Source organism: Muscardinus avellanarius, assembly GCF_963383645.1.
Source record: "Muscardinus avellanarius genome assembly, chromosome: 19".
Classification (NCBI taxonomy): Eukaryota; Metazoa; Chordata; class Mammalia; order Rodentia; family Gliridae; genus Muscardinus; species Muscardinus avellanarius.
The window spans coordinates 35176032-35190476 of record NC_137805.1 but is presented as its reverse complement, the minus strand read 5'-3'; the positions used below and the strand labels follow the sequence as shown (position 1 = coordinate 35190476).

General features: G+C 52.5%; 1 protein-coding gene across 1 annotated transcript; it reads right to left on the bottom strand.

Moving 5' to 3' along the window:
• Nucleotides 1–639: 639 nt before the first annotated feature.
• FITM2 (fat storage inducing transmembrane protein 2) lies at nt 640–4224 on the bottom strand (the record flags this gene model as incomplete). Its single annotated transcript, XM_080716397.1, has 2 exons — nt 4037–4224; nt 640–1255 (listed from the first exon to the last, which is right to left on the bottom strand). The coding sequence occupies exons 1-2, from the start codon at nt 4207–4209 to the stop codon at nt 640–642; spliced, it is 789 nt and encodes a 262-aa protein (XP_080572523.1). The 5' UTR covers nt 4210–4224.
• Between the last annotated feature and the right edge of the window lie 10221 nt (nt 4225–14445).

Here is a 14445-nt window from a genome sequence, read left to right as displayed (position 1 = left end):
TCCAAAAACCATTGTATAACAGTAGACAAAATGGACAGATCGCCGCCGTTCGTTACATAAAGGTCACCGATAGTCGGTCAAAGAGGCACTGCAGTTTAACGGGGCCGTGTCGGTGGCTGACACAGCCAGTGGCGAGTGTTCAACGTTATGGGTGAAACAAGTACTGTGATCAAAGGGTGTCTTTCGGGTACTGGGGTGCTTTATATAGAACCCTGCTGGAAATAAATGCCTACCCAAAATTGACCGGGGGAAATATGGCTAAAAACAGCATTACACACACAGCCACTAAAATCAAATGACAACTAGAATCAAGAAGAGGGCGGCAGGAGTCCTGAGCTCGGGCCTCCCCAGAGCCACCCAATGGAGGCTTTCCTGACTGTCCTCTCGCTGGGTCGTAGCTCTCGTCTCTAGGGACCAAGGGGGGTGTTCCAGAATAAGGTCAAGTCTTTCCAGGACTGAGGAGTGCCCGACAGGAACCAGCGGTAGCTGTGGCCCCGGTGATGTCACCAAGGGCGCCTGAGGGCTAAGTCCACCCCACACTGCCTGGAAAGTGGCATCCATAATTCAGCCAGTAACTAAACCAAACGCGGGCAAACACATCGGCCACCGTCCTGCTCTGCGGTCCCCTATTTTCCTCTTTTATTTCTTGTAACTGTCCTGTTTCAAATTCAAACTAGCGCCGTGGGGAGGAAGCCCAGGCGAAAAGGATTTCAGATACCAGAAGCCGTACGTCCCATACCAGCCCAGCAAACCGAACAAGGTGCCAAACACTTTCTGGGACAGATCGTGGAAATACACGGCCGTGCACAGAAACATCCACACCCAAATGAAGGTCAGGAAGCCCAGGGCCACGACCAGGGTGGTGATGGCGGCGTGCAGGCGGTGGCTCCGGTCCGTCTTCACCTCCTGCAGCACGGCCATCTCCTCCACGATCATGAGGGCACAGAAGGTGAGCAGGAAGGAGTGGCCCGAGATGTCGAAGCCGTGCCAGAAGCCCCCCTCCCTGTGGCACAGCTGCTTGTTCCCGTGCTCCTCCCAGACCCGCTCCAGCGCCGGCGACTGGTAGCAGCTGCCGGTGTAGTGCTCAACGCTGGAGAAGAGGGCCGTGCACACGTACCAGATGGCCGTGCCCACAAGCAGCGTGCTCAGCCGCCGCAGCACCAGGCCGACCCTCCCCGTCAGGTGGTAGTTGGTGAGGGTGATGAAAGGCAGCAGGAGGCAGAAGGTCCAGGCCCAGGCCACTTTGACAAAGTACCTGCCGGAGGAGGAGAGCAGAGGTGAGGAGGAGGGGCCGAGTGAGAAACGTCCCTTGAAGCCACAGCTCCTGACGTCGGCCGAGTTCCTGGGCCTCACTCCTGGTACCTTTTTTGTTTGTTTGCAGTACTGGGGATGGAACCCGGGGGCATTCTACCTCCGAGCTATACCCCCAGCCCAATTTTTTATTCTATTTATTTATTTATTTATTTATTTATTTATTTGCAGTACTGGGGATGGAACCCAGGGGCATTCTACCTCTGAGCGACACTCCCAGCCCTATTTATTCTTTATTTTGAAATAGGGTCTCACTGAGTTGCAAAGGGCCTCACCAAGTAGTAGCCGAGGCTGTCCATGAACCACGATCCTCCTGTCTCAGCCTCCCAAATGCTGGGCTTGTAAGCATGCGCCACCACACCACGCCCGGCTTTTTTTTTTTTTTTTTTTTTTTTTTTTTTGTGGTACTGGGGTTCCTGGAAACCCTTCTACCTCCGGGCTACACTCCCAGACCCATTTTTATATTTTTATTTGGAAACAGGGTCTCCGAAGCCAGCGCGGCTGGCTTCGAACTGCGCGATCCTCCTGTCTCTGCCTCCCAAGCGCGGGGATGACAAGCGTGCGCCACCGTGCCCGGCTTACTTTCTGGTGCTTTTAACTATGTAATCCTTAATTCTATGGGCCAGGTGCTATCATGAGCCCCAGTTCACATATAAAGAAACTGAGGCACAGAGAGGTATCATTCCAAAGTGGGCATGGTAAGCGGTAGGCTGGGATGATTCAAATCTGGGGTCTGGGCTGGGTGCAATGGCACAGTCTATAGTCTCAGCAACTGGGGAGGCTGAGGCAGAAGGATCACAAGTTGGAGGCCACCCTGGGCAGCACTGTAAGAAATTTTTTAAAAGTCTGGGGGTGTAGCTCAGAGGGAGAGCATTTGCCTAGCTTGTGCAAGGCCCTGAGGTCAATTTTCAGTACAGAAGGGAAAAAAAAAATCTTGGATCTGTAGTTTCAGCACGACATTAAATGCTAGGAGCTTTCAGACGCTTTCATTTTCTTTTGCTAAAGCGCTGGGGATCAAACCCAGGAACTCAGCCGGGCGTGGTGGCGCACGCTTGTAATCCCCGCTTGGGAGGCTGAGACAGGAGGATCGCACAGGTTCAAAGCCAGCCTCAGCTACTTAGTGAGGCTCTCAGCAACTTAGTGAGACCCTGTTTCCAAATAAAATATAAAATAAGTCTGGGAGTATAGCCCGGAGGTAGAAAGCCTCTGGGTTCCACCCCCAGTACCACAAAAAAAAAAAAAAAAAAAACCCAGGAACTCATACGTGCTGGCAAGTACTTGACCACTAAGCCACACTTCCAGCCCCCCACATTCGCGTTGCACAGAACACTCACAAGTGCCTTGGGAGGAAGGTGTTATTTGTCCCATGGATGGAATCTGAGGCTCAGAAAAGTTCAGTACTGAGCTGGGCATGGTGGTGCACACCTGTAATCCCAGTACTTAGGAGGCTGAGACAGGAGAATCACAGGTTCCAGGACAACCTCAGCAGGTAGTAAGACTCTCATCAACCTAGGGAGACCCTGTTTTAAAGTAAAAATGTAAAAAACAGGGCTGGCGTTGTAGCTCAGAGGTAGAATGCCCCTGAGTTCAATCCCCAGTACCACCAAAAAAAAAAAAAAAAAAAAAAAAAAGTGTAGTAACTTGCCAGAGCTCTACTCAAACAAGTAGCAAACACAGATTCAAACCCCTTTGGCCAGCCTCAAAACCTATGGTTTTTCTATCATAACAGCATTTTCTTAAAATGTCTTGGAACAAAGACCTTTTACTTCAGTCTAGAAGACCCAGGTTCCAATCCTGACTCGGATGCTGTGGACCAGCTGCAGGAAACACACCCAGATGAGACTTGAGGCTAGTACCACTCTCACAATCTATTCTTAGCGCCGCCACTGAGGGTGGGTGAGGTCGGAGGGGGGCCAAGGACAGAGTGCTTCTCTCCTAGGTTCCAGCGGTTTCTCCGACACCCAAGGGCCTGTTGCTAAACTCTGCCCTGGCGCTGATAAAGACGGACTCGCCGGAGCCAAGACCTGTCAGGCATTTGAAGGAGCTGCCTGGGAAAGAAACCAGGGGCTGAAGGAGACAATGGAAGTCGGGCTCACTCTCAGGGGATGCTGGAAACACAGCTTCTGACGAATCAGACTCACGTTAAGGGGATAGTTTCATCTTTCAATTTCCCTTTATTACTCCAAAAGTGTTGTATGCAAAAAATTTATAATCTAGGAGTTTAAAAAAAAAAAAAGGCGAGTGGAGTTAAGGAGATGTCCCAAAGAGCCCTGCTGAAATTGCTTCTCTGGGCCCCTGCCATGCACTTTGGGCCGCTGAGAAGGTCCAGGAGATCCAGGGGAAAGGTCATTGCCTGGAGGGCTCCAGGGCTGAGCCAGGATCTTGGCGTGGGGATTCAGTCCCAAGCTGGGACAGACTCTCAAAAGTATTGGCAGGAGGGAGGCAGAATCTCCCAAAGAGGACAAGGGCCAGCTCCTAGCTCTAGAGGCGGGTGGGCTGATTCATCCCACCCTACACACTCGCAGACACACGCTCCTGCCCAGCCCGTTAGGCTCCAGCTGTCCCAGCAGAGTCTGCAAACGCGGAATGCCGGGGCACCGCCGTCCCGGGGCCCCGAGCCGCGCACAGGGGTTGTCAGGACCGGGAGGACCGGGAGCACTCCCGCCCCGGGCTCCGCCGCCGGCCGCGGGCGCGATGGCGCGGCAGGAGGACTGGGAGCACTCACACGTTGAGGACGTTGCGCTTGTTGCTCAGGTAGCTCTCGGGCAGCGGAGAGATGTCCTTGAGGAGGGAGCCCACCAGCATGGAGGTCACCAGCGTCCACGGCAGGTAGCGCCGCACGTCGTCCCGCACCAGCGTCCCGCGGAGGAACCACGCGCAGCGCTCCAGGTGCTCCATGTCGGACCTCGTCGGCCACCGTCCGCCTCCCAGTGCCCTCGCGGCCACCGTCTCGCCCTCCGCCCCGCCCGGCGCTGCCACTTCCCTTCGGGCGCATGCGCAAGGCCCGCGCTCCGGAGCCCGCGCGCTCCCTCTCGTGGCCCCTGGCGGGCACTGCAGCGGGCGCGTCTGCAGCTCCGGGCGTGCTCCTCTCCCTCTGCCCGCCTCGCCCCCTGGCGACGCGCTCGGGACCTGCAGGCGGCGCTTGGCCTGTGTAGCTTTTTTAAAATTATTTTTCGGTACTGGGGATGGAACCCAGGGGCATCCTACCTCCAAGCTATACCCCTAGCCCTATTTTTTATTCTTTTTTTTTTTTGGTGGTACTGGGGATGGAATCCAGGGGCATTCTATCTCTGAACTACACCTCCAGCCCCCCCCCCCTTTTTTTTGCGGGTGGGGGGATTGAACAGCCCAGGGGCATTCAACCTCCGAGGTACACCCCCTGCCCTATTATTTATTTATTTATTTATTTATTTATTTATTTATTTATCTTGGTGGTACTGGGGTTCCTGAAAACCCTTCTACCTCCGGGCTACACTCCCAGACCTATTTTTATACTTTTAAAATTTGAAAACAGAGTCTCTTAAGGTTATTTTTTTTATTTTGAAACCGGGTCTCACTGAGTTGCAAAGGACTTCACTAAAAAGCTGAGGCTGTCCGTGAACCACGATCCTCCTGTCTCAGCCTCCCAAATGCTGGGATTAGGAGCCTGAGCCACCACGTCCTGCTTTATTCTTTATTTTATTTTTGGTGGTACTGGGGTTCCTGGAAGCCCTTCTACCACCGGGCTACACTCCCAGACCTATTTTATACTTTTTTATTTGGAAACAGGGTCTCTTAAAGCCAGCATGGCTGGCTTCGAACCTGCGCGATCCTCCTGTCTCCGCCTCCCAAGCACGGGGATTACAAGCGTGCGCCGCCACGCCCCGCCTTTATTCTTTATTTTGTCAGGGTCTCATTGAGTCGCACAGGGCCTCACTAAGTAGCTGAAGCTGTCCGCGAACCACGATCCTCCTGTCTCAGCCTCCTAAATGCTGGGATTACAAGCATGCACCACTCTGCCGGGCTGGCCTGTGTACCTTGCTCTGGTCTGGGCAAAAGCGCCGAGAGGAGTATCTGCTGGAGGCTGGGGTAGAATAAACGCAGCCCTGCAGGGACTGAAGCAGTGGTCACAGTATCATTCAGGCTCTCGTGGGCACCTGGAGGCTTCTCCTCCAGCCAACCTTAGTTTTGTCAGCTGTCAAATGGGGGAGAGAAGAGGTCAACCTTCCCAAGGCCAGTTTATGAACTCTACAGTTCATTAGATTAGGGTCCGCCCCTTAATTAAACTGCTTGGAATCGCAGTACTTGAGAGGCTGAAGCAATCATCGCTGGTTCCCCGCCAGCCTCAGCTACTAGGTGAGACCCTCGGCAACTTAGCGAGACCATTTTCACAATAAAGAATAAAAAATTGGTCTGGATGTGTAGCTCAGAGGTAGAATGCCCTGAGTTCAATAATACCACACCCACACTCACATCCACACACACATGAGAATCAATGAGTGGAGCTAAAAGTAAAAATTTCTAAGACTTAAGACTTGATAAGTCGGGTCCCGCACTCATGTGACCTTTGCACGGGCTTTTTTTTTTTTTTTTTTTTTTTGCGGTACTGGGGATGGAACCCTGGGGCTTTCTACCTCCGAGCTACACCTCAGCCCTATTTTTAATTCTTTATTTTGAAACAGGGTCTAAGCTGGGCGTGGTGGCACAAGCTTGTAATCCCAGCATTCAGGAGGTTGAGACCAGAGGATCGTGGTTCATGGCCAGCCTCAGCTACTTAGTGAGGCCCTCTGCAACTTAGTGAGACCCTGTTTCAAAATTTAAAAATAAAAATAGCCGGGCGTGGTGGCGCACGCTTGTAATCCCTGCACTTGGGAGGCTGAGACAGGAGGATCTCACAGGTTCGAAGCCAGCCTCAGCTACTTAGTGAGGCTCTCAGCAACTTAGTGAGACCCTGTTTCCAAATAAAATATAAAATAGGTCTGGGAGTATAGCCCGGAGGTAGAAAGCCTCTGGGTTCCATCTCCAGTACCACCAATAAATAAATAAATAAATAAATAATAAAAAAACAGGGCTGGGGGTATAGCTTGAAGGTAGAATGCCCCTGGGTTTTATCCCCGTACCACACACATACACAAAAACAGGGCCTAGGTTAGTGTAGCTCAGAGGTAGAATACCCCTGGGTTCAATTCTTAGTACCAAAAACCAAAACAAAAGAATTGTTGTTGTTCTTGTTATTATTGGCACTGGGCATCAAACCTAGGTCTCTGTCCATGTCAATACACGCTCTATCAATCGAAAGAAACATTATTTATTATTATTATTATTATTATTATTATTATTATTATTGTTATTATTATTTGCAGTACTAGGGATTGAACCCAGGGCCATTCTACCTCTGGGTTACACCCCCAGCCCTATTTTTTATTCTTTTTTTTTTTTTTTTTTTTTTGTGTGTGTGTGTGTGGTACTGGGGATGGAACCCAGGGGTATTCTACCCCCAAGCAACACCCCAGCCCTATTTTTTTTTATTATTCTTTATTTTGAAACACAGTCTTAACTGAGTTGCAAGGGGCCTTACTAAGTAGCTGAGGCTGTCTGCAAACCGTGATCTTCCTGTCTCAGCCTCCCAAATGCTGGGATTACAAGCGTGCACCACCACGCCTGGCTCCCACTTTATTTTGAAACAGGGTCTCACTAGCTGAGGCTGGCCACAAACCTTTGATCCTCCTGTCTCAGTCTCCCAAGTACTGGGATTACAGGCGTGTGACACCAGCCCCAGCCAGGGGCTATTCCCCTAATCTTAAGGAATGCCCAAACCAGGGGTAGTGGCACACTGCTGTAATCCTAGTACTTGGGAGGCTGAGACAGGAGAGTCGCCAAGTCAAGGACAGCTGCCACACCATAGCAAGACTCCCTAAAATCTAGTGAGATCCTGTTTCAAAACAAAAAATAAAAAGAGAGTTGGGGGTATATCTTGAAGCTGGAATGCTCCTGGGCGCAATCCCCAGTACCATAGAGGGAAGGAAGGAAGGAAGGAAGGAAGGGAGGGAGGGACGGAGGGGGTCTCTGGTCCCTGCAGCCTGGGAGATGCAGGGAGAGCGCTGGTGGGTTTGGTTTGGTGGGGATGCCTGGAGCCATGGAGGGGAGAGGAGGGCCAGGGACCAGTTCTTGGAAGAGTTGACTTCTCTCTGAGCCCAGGTCTGCAGTGTGGCCAGGGATCAGCGGGAGGAACTGTGGGAAGCCTCATTCCTGGAAAAGCACCCAGCAGGTGTCCCTTTGTTGGCTGGGGCTTCTGAGCTAATTCACTGGGTTGGGAGAGGGAGAGACAGCCCAGTAATTCTCCCAGCAGGTGGCTCTCTATTGTCCACAGCCAGTGGCCAGCGAGCCGAGCGAGCACTAATTCCTTCCTTCTGAGCTCTTCCCCGCTGCCACGCTGCCCTCATTATTAACCTCTGGCCGCAGGGGATGCCCAGCCACTCCCTGGAGTGAGGCGGCTGAGCCAGCTGGGATCTGCCAGAGGCCCAACTGGAAGCTGCTCAAGTCGTCTGGCTGTGACCCTGACGACTCAACCCCAGGCAACCCATCCTCTGGGCGGCCCACTCAGCACAGAGTCAGCAGAGCTGGGGCCCAGCTTGGCCGTCCGTGGGCTGCAGGAGCCATGGAAGGACAGGCTTGCCCAGGACCCTGCACGCCCCTGAGCAGCCTTGAGGACCCTCCACTTCCTCCCGTGGCCTTGTCTCCAGCAGACCCCAGCCCCACCTCCAGCGGCAAGGCCTGGGAGGAGTTGGCTTTTGTTGCCTGGAAAAGTCTTGGTAAAACTGGAGAGAGGCCGGGAGTGGTAATGTACACCTGTAAACCCAGTACGAGGAGGCTGAGACTGGAGGATGACAGGTCCAAGGCCAGCCTCAGCAGGTGTGAGACTCATTAACCTAGAAAGACTTCATTTCAAAATAAAAATAAGAAAGCCAGGCCTGGTGGCGCACTCTTGTAATCCCAGCATTTGAGAGGCTGAGACCCTGAGGATCGCGATTCGCAGACAGCCTCAGCTACTTAGTGAGGCCCTCCGCAACTCAGTAAGACCCGGTTTCAAAATAAAGAATAAAAAATAGGGCAGGGGGTGTAGCTCAGAGGTCAAATACCTCTGGGTTCCATCCCCAGACCCGCAAAAATAAAATAATAAAAATAAGATAGGTCTGGTGGTATAGCTCAGAGATAGAATGCATCAGGATGCTGGCCGCCTGCATGGTAGAGGGAGCCATCAGGATGGAGGGTTTTTGTTTTTTTTTTTTTAAGATTTAAAGAAGTTTATTAGAAAGATAGAAATACAGAAAATAGAAATACAGCCCCATGCCAAAATGGCATGGGGGGGGGGTGACTCAAAATGAATACACCCTGGATGGAGATTTTGATAGCGCAGACAGACCATGGAGTGTTTTTTTTTTTTTTTTTAACCTAAGGGTGTTCTACCTCTGACTATACCCCTAGCTCTTTTTTTAATTTTGGTTTTTAGATAAAGGGTCTCACAAGCCGGACGTGATGGCACACGCTTGTAATCCCCGCGCTTGGGAGGAGGAGACAGGAGGGTCGCGCAGGTTCAAAGCCAGCCGTGCTGGCTTAAGAGACCCTGTTTCCAAATAAAAATATAAAAATAGGTCTGGGAGTGTAACCCGGAGGTAGAAGGGTTTCCAGGAACCCCAGTACCACAAAGAAAGAAAGAAAGAAAGAAAGAAAGAAAGAAAGAAAGAAAGAGAGAGAGAGAGAGAGAAAGAAAGAAAGAAAGAAAGAAAGAAAGAAAGGGAGAAAAAGGGTCTCATATTGGGTATGTTGGCGCACTTTTGTAATCCCAGCATTTGGGAGGCTGAGACAGGAGGATCGCCATTTGCAGACAGTCTCAGCAGGCCCTCTGAAACTCAGTGAGACCCTGTTTAAAAATAATGAATAGAAAATATAGGGCTAGGGATGTAAGCCGAAGGTAGAATGCCCCTGGGTTCCATCCCCACTACCACAATAAATAAATAAATAAATAAATAAATAAATAAATAAATAAATAAAATTTAGGACTGGGGAGGTAGCTCGGAGGTAGAATTCCCTGAGTTCAATCCCCAGTACAAAAAGAAAGAAAAAAGAAGGAAAAGAAAGATGGTGAGCCGGCATGGTAGCACATCCTTGTAATCCCAACATTCAGGAGGCTGAGACAAGAGAATCATGGTTCACGGACAGCCTCAGCTACTTTGCAACTCAGTGAGACCCTGTTTCAAAATAAAGAATAATCCAGGCGTGGTGTCGCAGGCTTGTAATCCCAGCATTCAGGAGGCTGAGACCGGAGGATCGTGGTTCGAGGACAGCTTCAGCTACTTAGTGAGGCCCTCTGCAACTCAATGAGACCCTGTTTTATTAATTTTCTTATTTTTTTATTTTTTTGGTGGTACTGGGGTTCCTGGAAACCCTTCTACCTCCGGGCTACACTCCCAGACCTATTTTTACATTTTTATTTGGAAACAGGGTCTCTTAAGCTAGCGAAGCTGGCTTTGAATCTGCGCGATCCTCCTGTCTCCTCCTCCCAAGCGCGGGGATTACAAGCGTGCGCCACCACGCCCGGCTTGAGACCCTGTTTTAAAATAAAGAATAAAAAATAGGGCAGAGGGTGTAGCTTGGAGGTCGAATGCCCCTGGGTTCCATACCCCCCCCAAACACACACAAAAAAGAATAAAAAATAGGGCTGGGGGTGTAGCTCAGAGGTAGAATGCCCCTGGCTTCCATCCTCAGTACCAAAAAAAAAAAAAAAAAAAAAAAAAAGAAAGAAACAACAACAAAACAAAACAAAAACAAAGAAAAGATGGTGTTTTAAGGGTTTTCTAGCAGTTTGAGAAGTCAGCAAAACTAGGTGGTGGGGGTTTGACAGATGGGCCTCTGCTCTGCTCTTGGAGGGAGGGATGGAGGGATGGAGGGATAGAGGGATGGAGCACGGAGGGATGGAGGGATGGAGGGATGGAGAGATGGAGCACGGAGGGATGGAGGGATGGAGGGATGGAGCACGGAGGGATGGAGGGATGGAGGGATGGAACACGGAGGGATAGAGCACGGAGGGATGGAGGGATGGAGGGATGGAGCACGAGGGATGGAGGGATGGAGGGATGGAGCACGAGGGATGGAGGGATGGAGGGATGGAGCATGGAGGGATGGAGCACGGAGGGATGGAGGGATGGAGGGATGGAGCACGGAGGGATGGAGCATGGAGGGATGGAGGGATGGAGCACGGAGGGATGGAAGGATGGAGGGATGGAGCACGAGGGATGGAGGGATGGAGGGATGGAGCACGGAGGGATGGAGGGATGGAGGGATGGAGCACGGAGGGATGGAGGGATGGAGGGATGGAGCACGGAGGGATGGAGCATGGAGGGATGGAGGGATGGAGCATGGAGGGATGGAGCATGGAGGGATGGAGGGATGGAGGGATGGAGCATGGAGGGATGGAGGGATGGAGCACGGAGGGATGGAGCATGGAGGGATGGAGGGAAGGAGGGATGGAGCACGGAGGGGAGGAATGGAGGGATGGAGGGATGGAGCACAGAGGGATGGAGCACGGAGGGATGGAGGGATGGAGCACGGAGGGATGGAGCACGGAGGGATGGAGGGATGGAACGATGGGGGGATGGAGGGATGGAGCATGGAGGGATGGAGCACGGAGGGATGGAGCACGGAGGGATGGAGGGATGGAGGGATGGAGCACGGAGGGATGGAGGGATGGAGGGATGGAGCACGGAGGGATGGAGGGATGGAGCACGAAGGGGTGGAGGTCTGGGTCCTCGCCGGCCGCTGCGCTCTCAGGGTCCAGCCGCCCGCGCAGGAATGTGCGGCGGTGGCCGGGCGGGGGGCGCTGACGCCGGGGCTTTTCCGCTCCAGCTGCGCGGGCCGGCGACGCAGCAAATTCCGCGGCCACACCTGGGCCGGGCGCGGCTGGGCGGGCGCCCTCCAGCAACACCGCCCGCGGCCCGGTGTCCCCACCCGCACCCTCCCGTCCCCCGGCCCAGCCTCCCAGGCGCCGGGCTCAGGTGGGCGCCCCGGACCGCACCTCGGCGCCTTCCTCCGGCCCCACCTCCCACCCTCATGGGGCTCCTGGGACCCCGCGAGAAGCACTTGAGACCCCAGCGCGGAGGGAACCAGACACGTTTACCTAAAGCTGGCGCCCCACGCTCCCTCGCACCGTCCTTACCTTTGGGGTTCTTCCCCAGCGGCGAGGCCTCTGCCCATGGCGTTTCCCCGGCCCTGTGCAGCGTCTGGACCCCCCAGGGACCCTGCCCCTGTCGCTCAGCTAACCTCTGCTCGTTTTTTCTATTATTTCTTTTTTCTTTCTTTCTTTTTTTTTTTTTTTTTTTTTTTTGCGGGTCTGGGGATGGAACCCAGGGGCATTCGACCTCCGAGCTACACCCCCTGCCCTAGTTTTTATTCTTTATTTTGAAACAGGGTCTCACTAAATTGCAGTGGGCCTCACCAAGTAGCAGAGGCTGGCCTTGAACCACGATCCTACAGTTTCAGCCTCCCGAATGCTGGGATTACAAGCATGTGCCACCACACCTGGCTTCTTCCAGCCCTATTTTATTTTTATTTTGAAACAGGGTCTCACTAGATTGACGAGAGTCCCTCTACTTGCAGAGGCTGTCCTCGAACCTGTCATCCTCCTGTCTCAGCCTCTCAAGTACTTAAATTACAGCATGCACCACCAGCTTCTAATTAATTAATTAATTAAAGCTGAGGCAGCTGAGACAACTGAGGCTGTCTGTGAACCGCAATCCTCCTGACTCAGCCTCCCAAATGCTGGGTTTACAAAGCATACGCCACCACGCCCAGAGATCTATTATCATATTATGGGTAATGAATGCTCCTGAGTTCAATCCCCAGCACCACAAAAGAGAGAAGGAGGAAGGCAGGCAGGCAGGCAGGCAGGCTGAGGATGTAGCTTAGAGGTAGAAGTCACCATCTAATAAGGCAGATACGTGTCCACTCCTGCCCAACACCACAGCACACTCATCTTCAAATACAGATGTTTTCCCACCCCGGGTATGTAGAAACACACCCTACATGCAAATATACAAACTGAGACACCCAGGGACTGAATGAACTGGGGCAGGCTCCTGAGCCAGACAGCCGTGGGTGGGAGTGTGGGCCCTGCCATGTCCTCACCTAGGACCCTGGGCAGGTCAGTGGGAAGAGTTAGAAGACTTGTGGGGGCCCAGGAGGGGCCCGCCCGCCGCCGCCGCTCCGTGTCAGTGGCCGCCACAGGAGCCGCTGTTGAGCCTTTCATCAACCTGAGTTCCTTGCACTAATCCTAAGCATTTTGTCAACGGAATTCCACAGAGCTTCTGTTTGAAGAGCTTTGTGGCCAACATTGAACACACCGTGCTTTGCCCGCCCAGCACGTTTAGTCCTCCCTGAATTTCTCATAAGGTAGCACCTATTTTTGGTGGGGAGGACTGGGAATTGAACCCAGGGGTAGTCTACCTCTGAGCTACTTCTCCAGCACAAGTATTTATTTATTTATTTATTTATTTATTTATTTATTTATTTATTTATGTTTGTGGTATTAGAGGCATTCTACCACTGAGGTATATATCCCTAATCCTATTTTTATTATTTATTTATTTATTTATTTATTTATTTATTTACTTATTTATCTTGTGGTACTAGGAATGGAGCCCAGGGGCGTTCTTCCTTCGAGCTACACCCCCAGCCATATTTTTTTATTCTCTATTTTGAAACATTATCTCCCTGAGTTGCAAAGGGTCTCCCTAAGTAGCTGAGGCTGTCCGCGAACCACGATCCTCCCGTCTCAGCCTCCCAAGTACCGGAATTACAAGTGTGTGCCGCCATGCCTGGCTAATTTTTTTATTTTGAAACAGGGTCTCACAAGGTGGTGGTGAATTTGGTCGCCATCCTGAGGATCCAGTTGTGTACACGGGCCTTGCACACGTTAAGGCAAGTGCTCTACCACTGAGCCATCCCCAGCATCACTAGGTTTCTGACTCTTTCTACATCGCTGAGGCTGTCCTCAAACCTGCGATCCTCCTGTCTCAGCCCCCCAGGTCCTGGGATTATGGGAATGTACCACCCTGCCTGGCTACACCTAACATTTCTACCTGCTGCAAAAAGCCTTTGTAAGTAGGATCAGAGAGGGTCCCACAGGTGGGGTGTCCAGGTGTTCACCTATATGTTGCCCCCGGTGAGGTTTTCTGGGTGTCTTGTGGGCTGTCTCTTCCTCCGTGTCCGTGTGTCTGTCTCCATGGAGAGGCTGTGACGGGGTGCACAGACCATCTCTACCACTCACTGGAGGTGTGACCCCGGGCAAAGGACACAGCCCTCGTGCCTCAGTTTCTTCGTGTGCGTGGAAATGAGGATGGTAATACCTGGTCCTGAAGATGAGGGTTCAGCAGTGTGACGCGCAGCTCATGTGAGTTAGATGTGATGACGTGTGTAAAGGGCGGGTTTTCGTGGATTTCTGCACACTACTGACTGTACGTGCCGCGGGTGTACAACAGAGACGATATGAGGGAGTGAGCCCCTGTGATTGGAGGGAGGAGGAGGTGCTTACGGGAGTGTGCACATAAACGTGTGTACCAGTCACATGTGCATCCTCCTGTGTGCAGAGACCTGTTACCACGCACGTCCTAGGGCATCCACGGAGGCTCACGGAAGCCTCAGAGCCCTCGTCTACGCCATGGGCAGCCTTGCTACCTCAAAGGCAGCCTCGAGGATGTGAAGTTCTAAGCCTGGGTCCGTGCTGAGCGTTCTGAAGGAGTCGGGCATAACTTGCCCTCCTGCCCACTAAGTGCCCAGCCCTTGGCGTCTGCCTCCCTGGATGCAAAGCTCTTCAGAGATTTGCAGGCGGGAGGCAGAGATGAGGCTGGATGGCCAGGCTCTCTGTCCTGTGGCGTGGTGGGAAAGCTCTGCAGGGCCTGGGCCTGCAGCCCCTGGCTGCTCTGTCTTCCGTGGTCCTCGCCCCCAGCGTCCCTGGGACAACACTGTTGGAACGCCAAGGTGTGTGCTTTGGTCGGGGCCATGGGAGTGGAGGCCAGGCAGCTGCCTGGGGTGGGAATTGCAAGTGTCTGGGGAGGACCTAGATTGAGCAGTACCTCTCATCCCCAGCCCTGCACTGCCAAC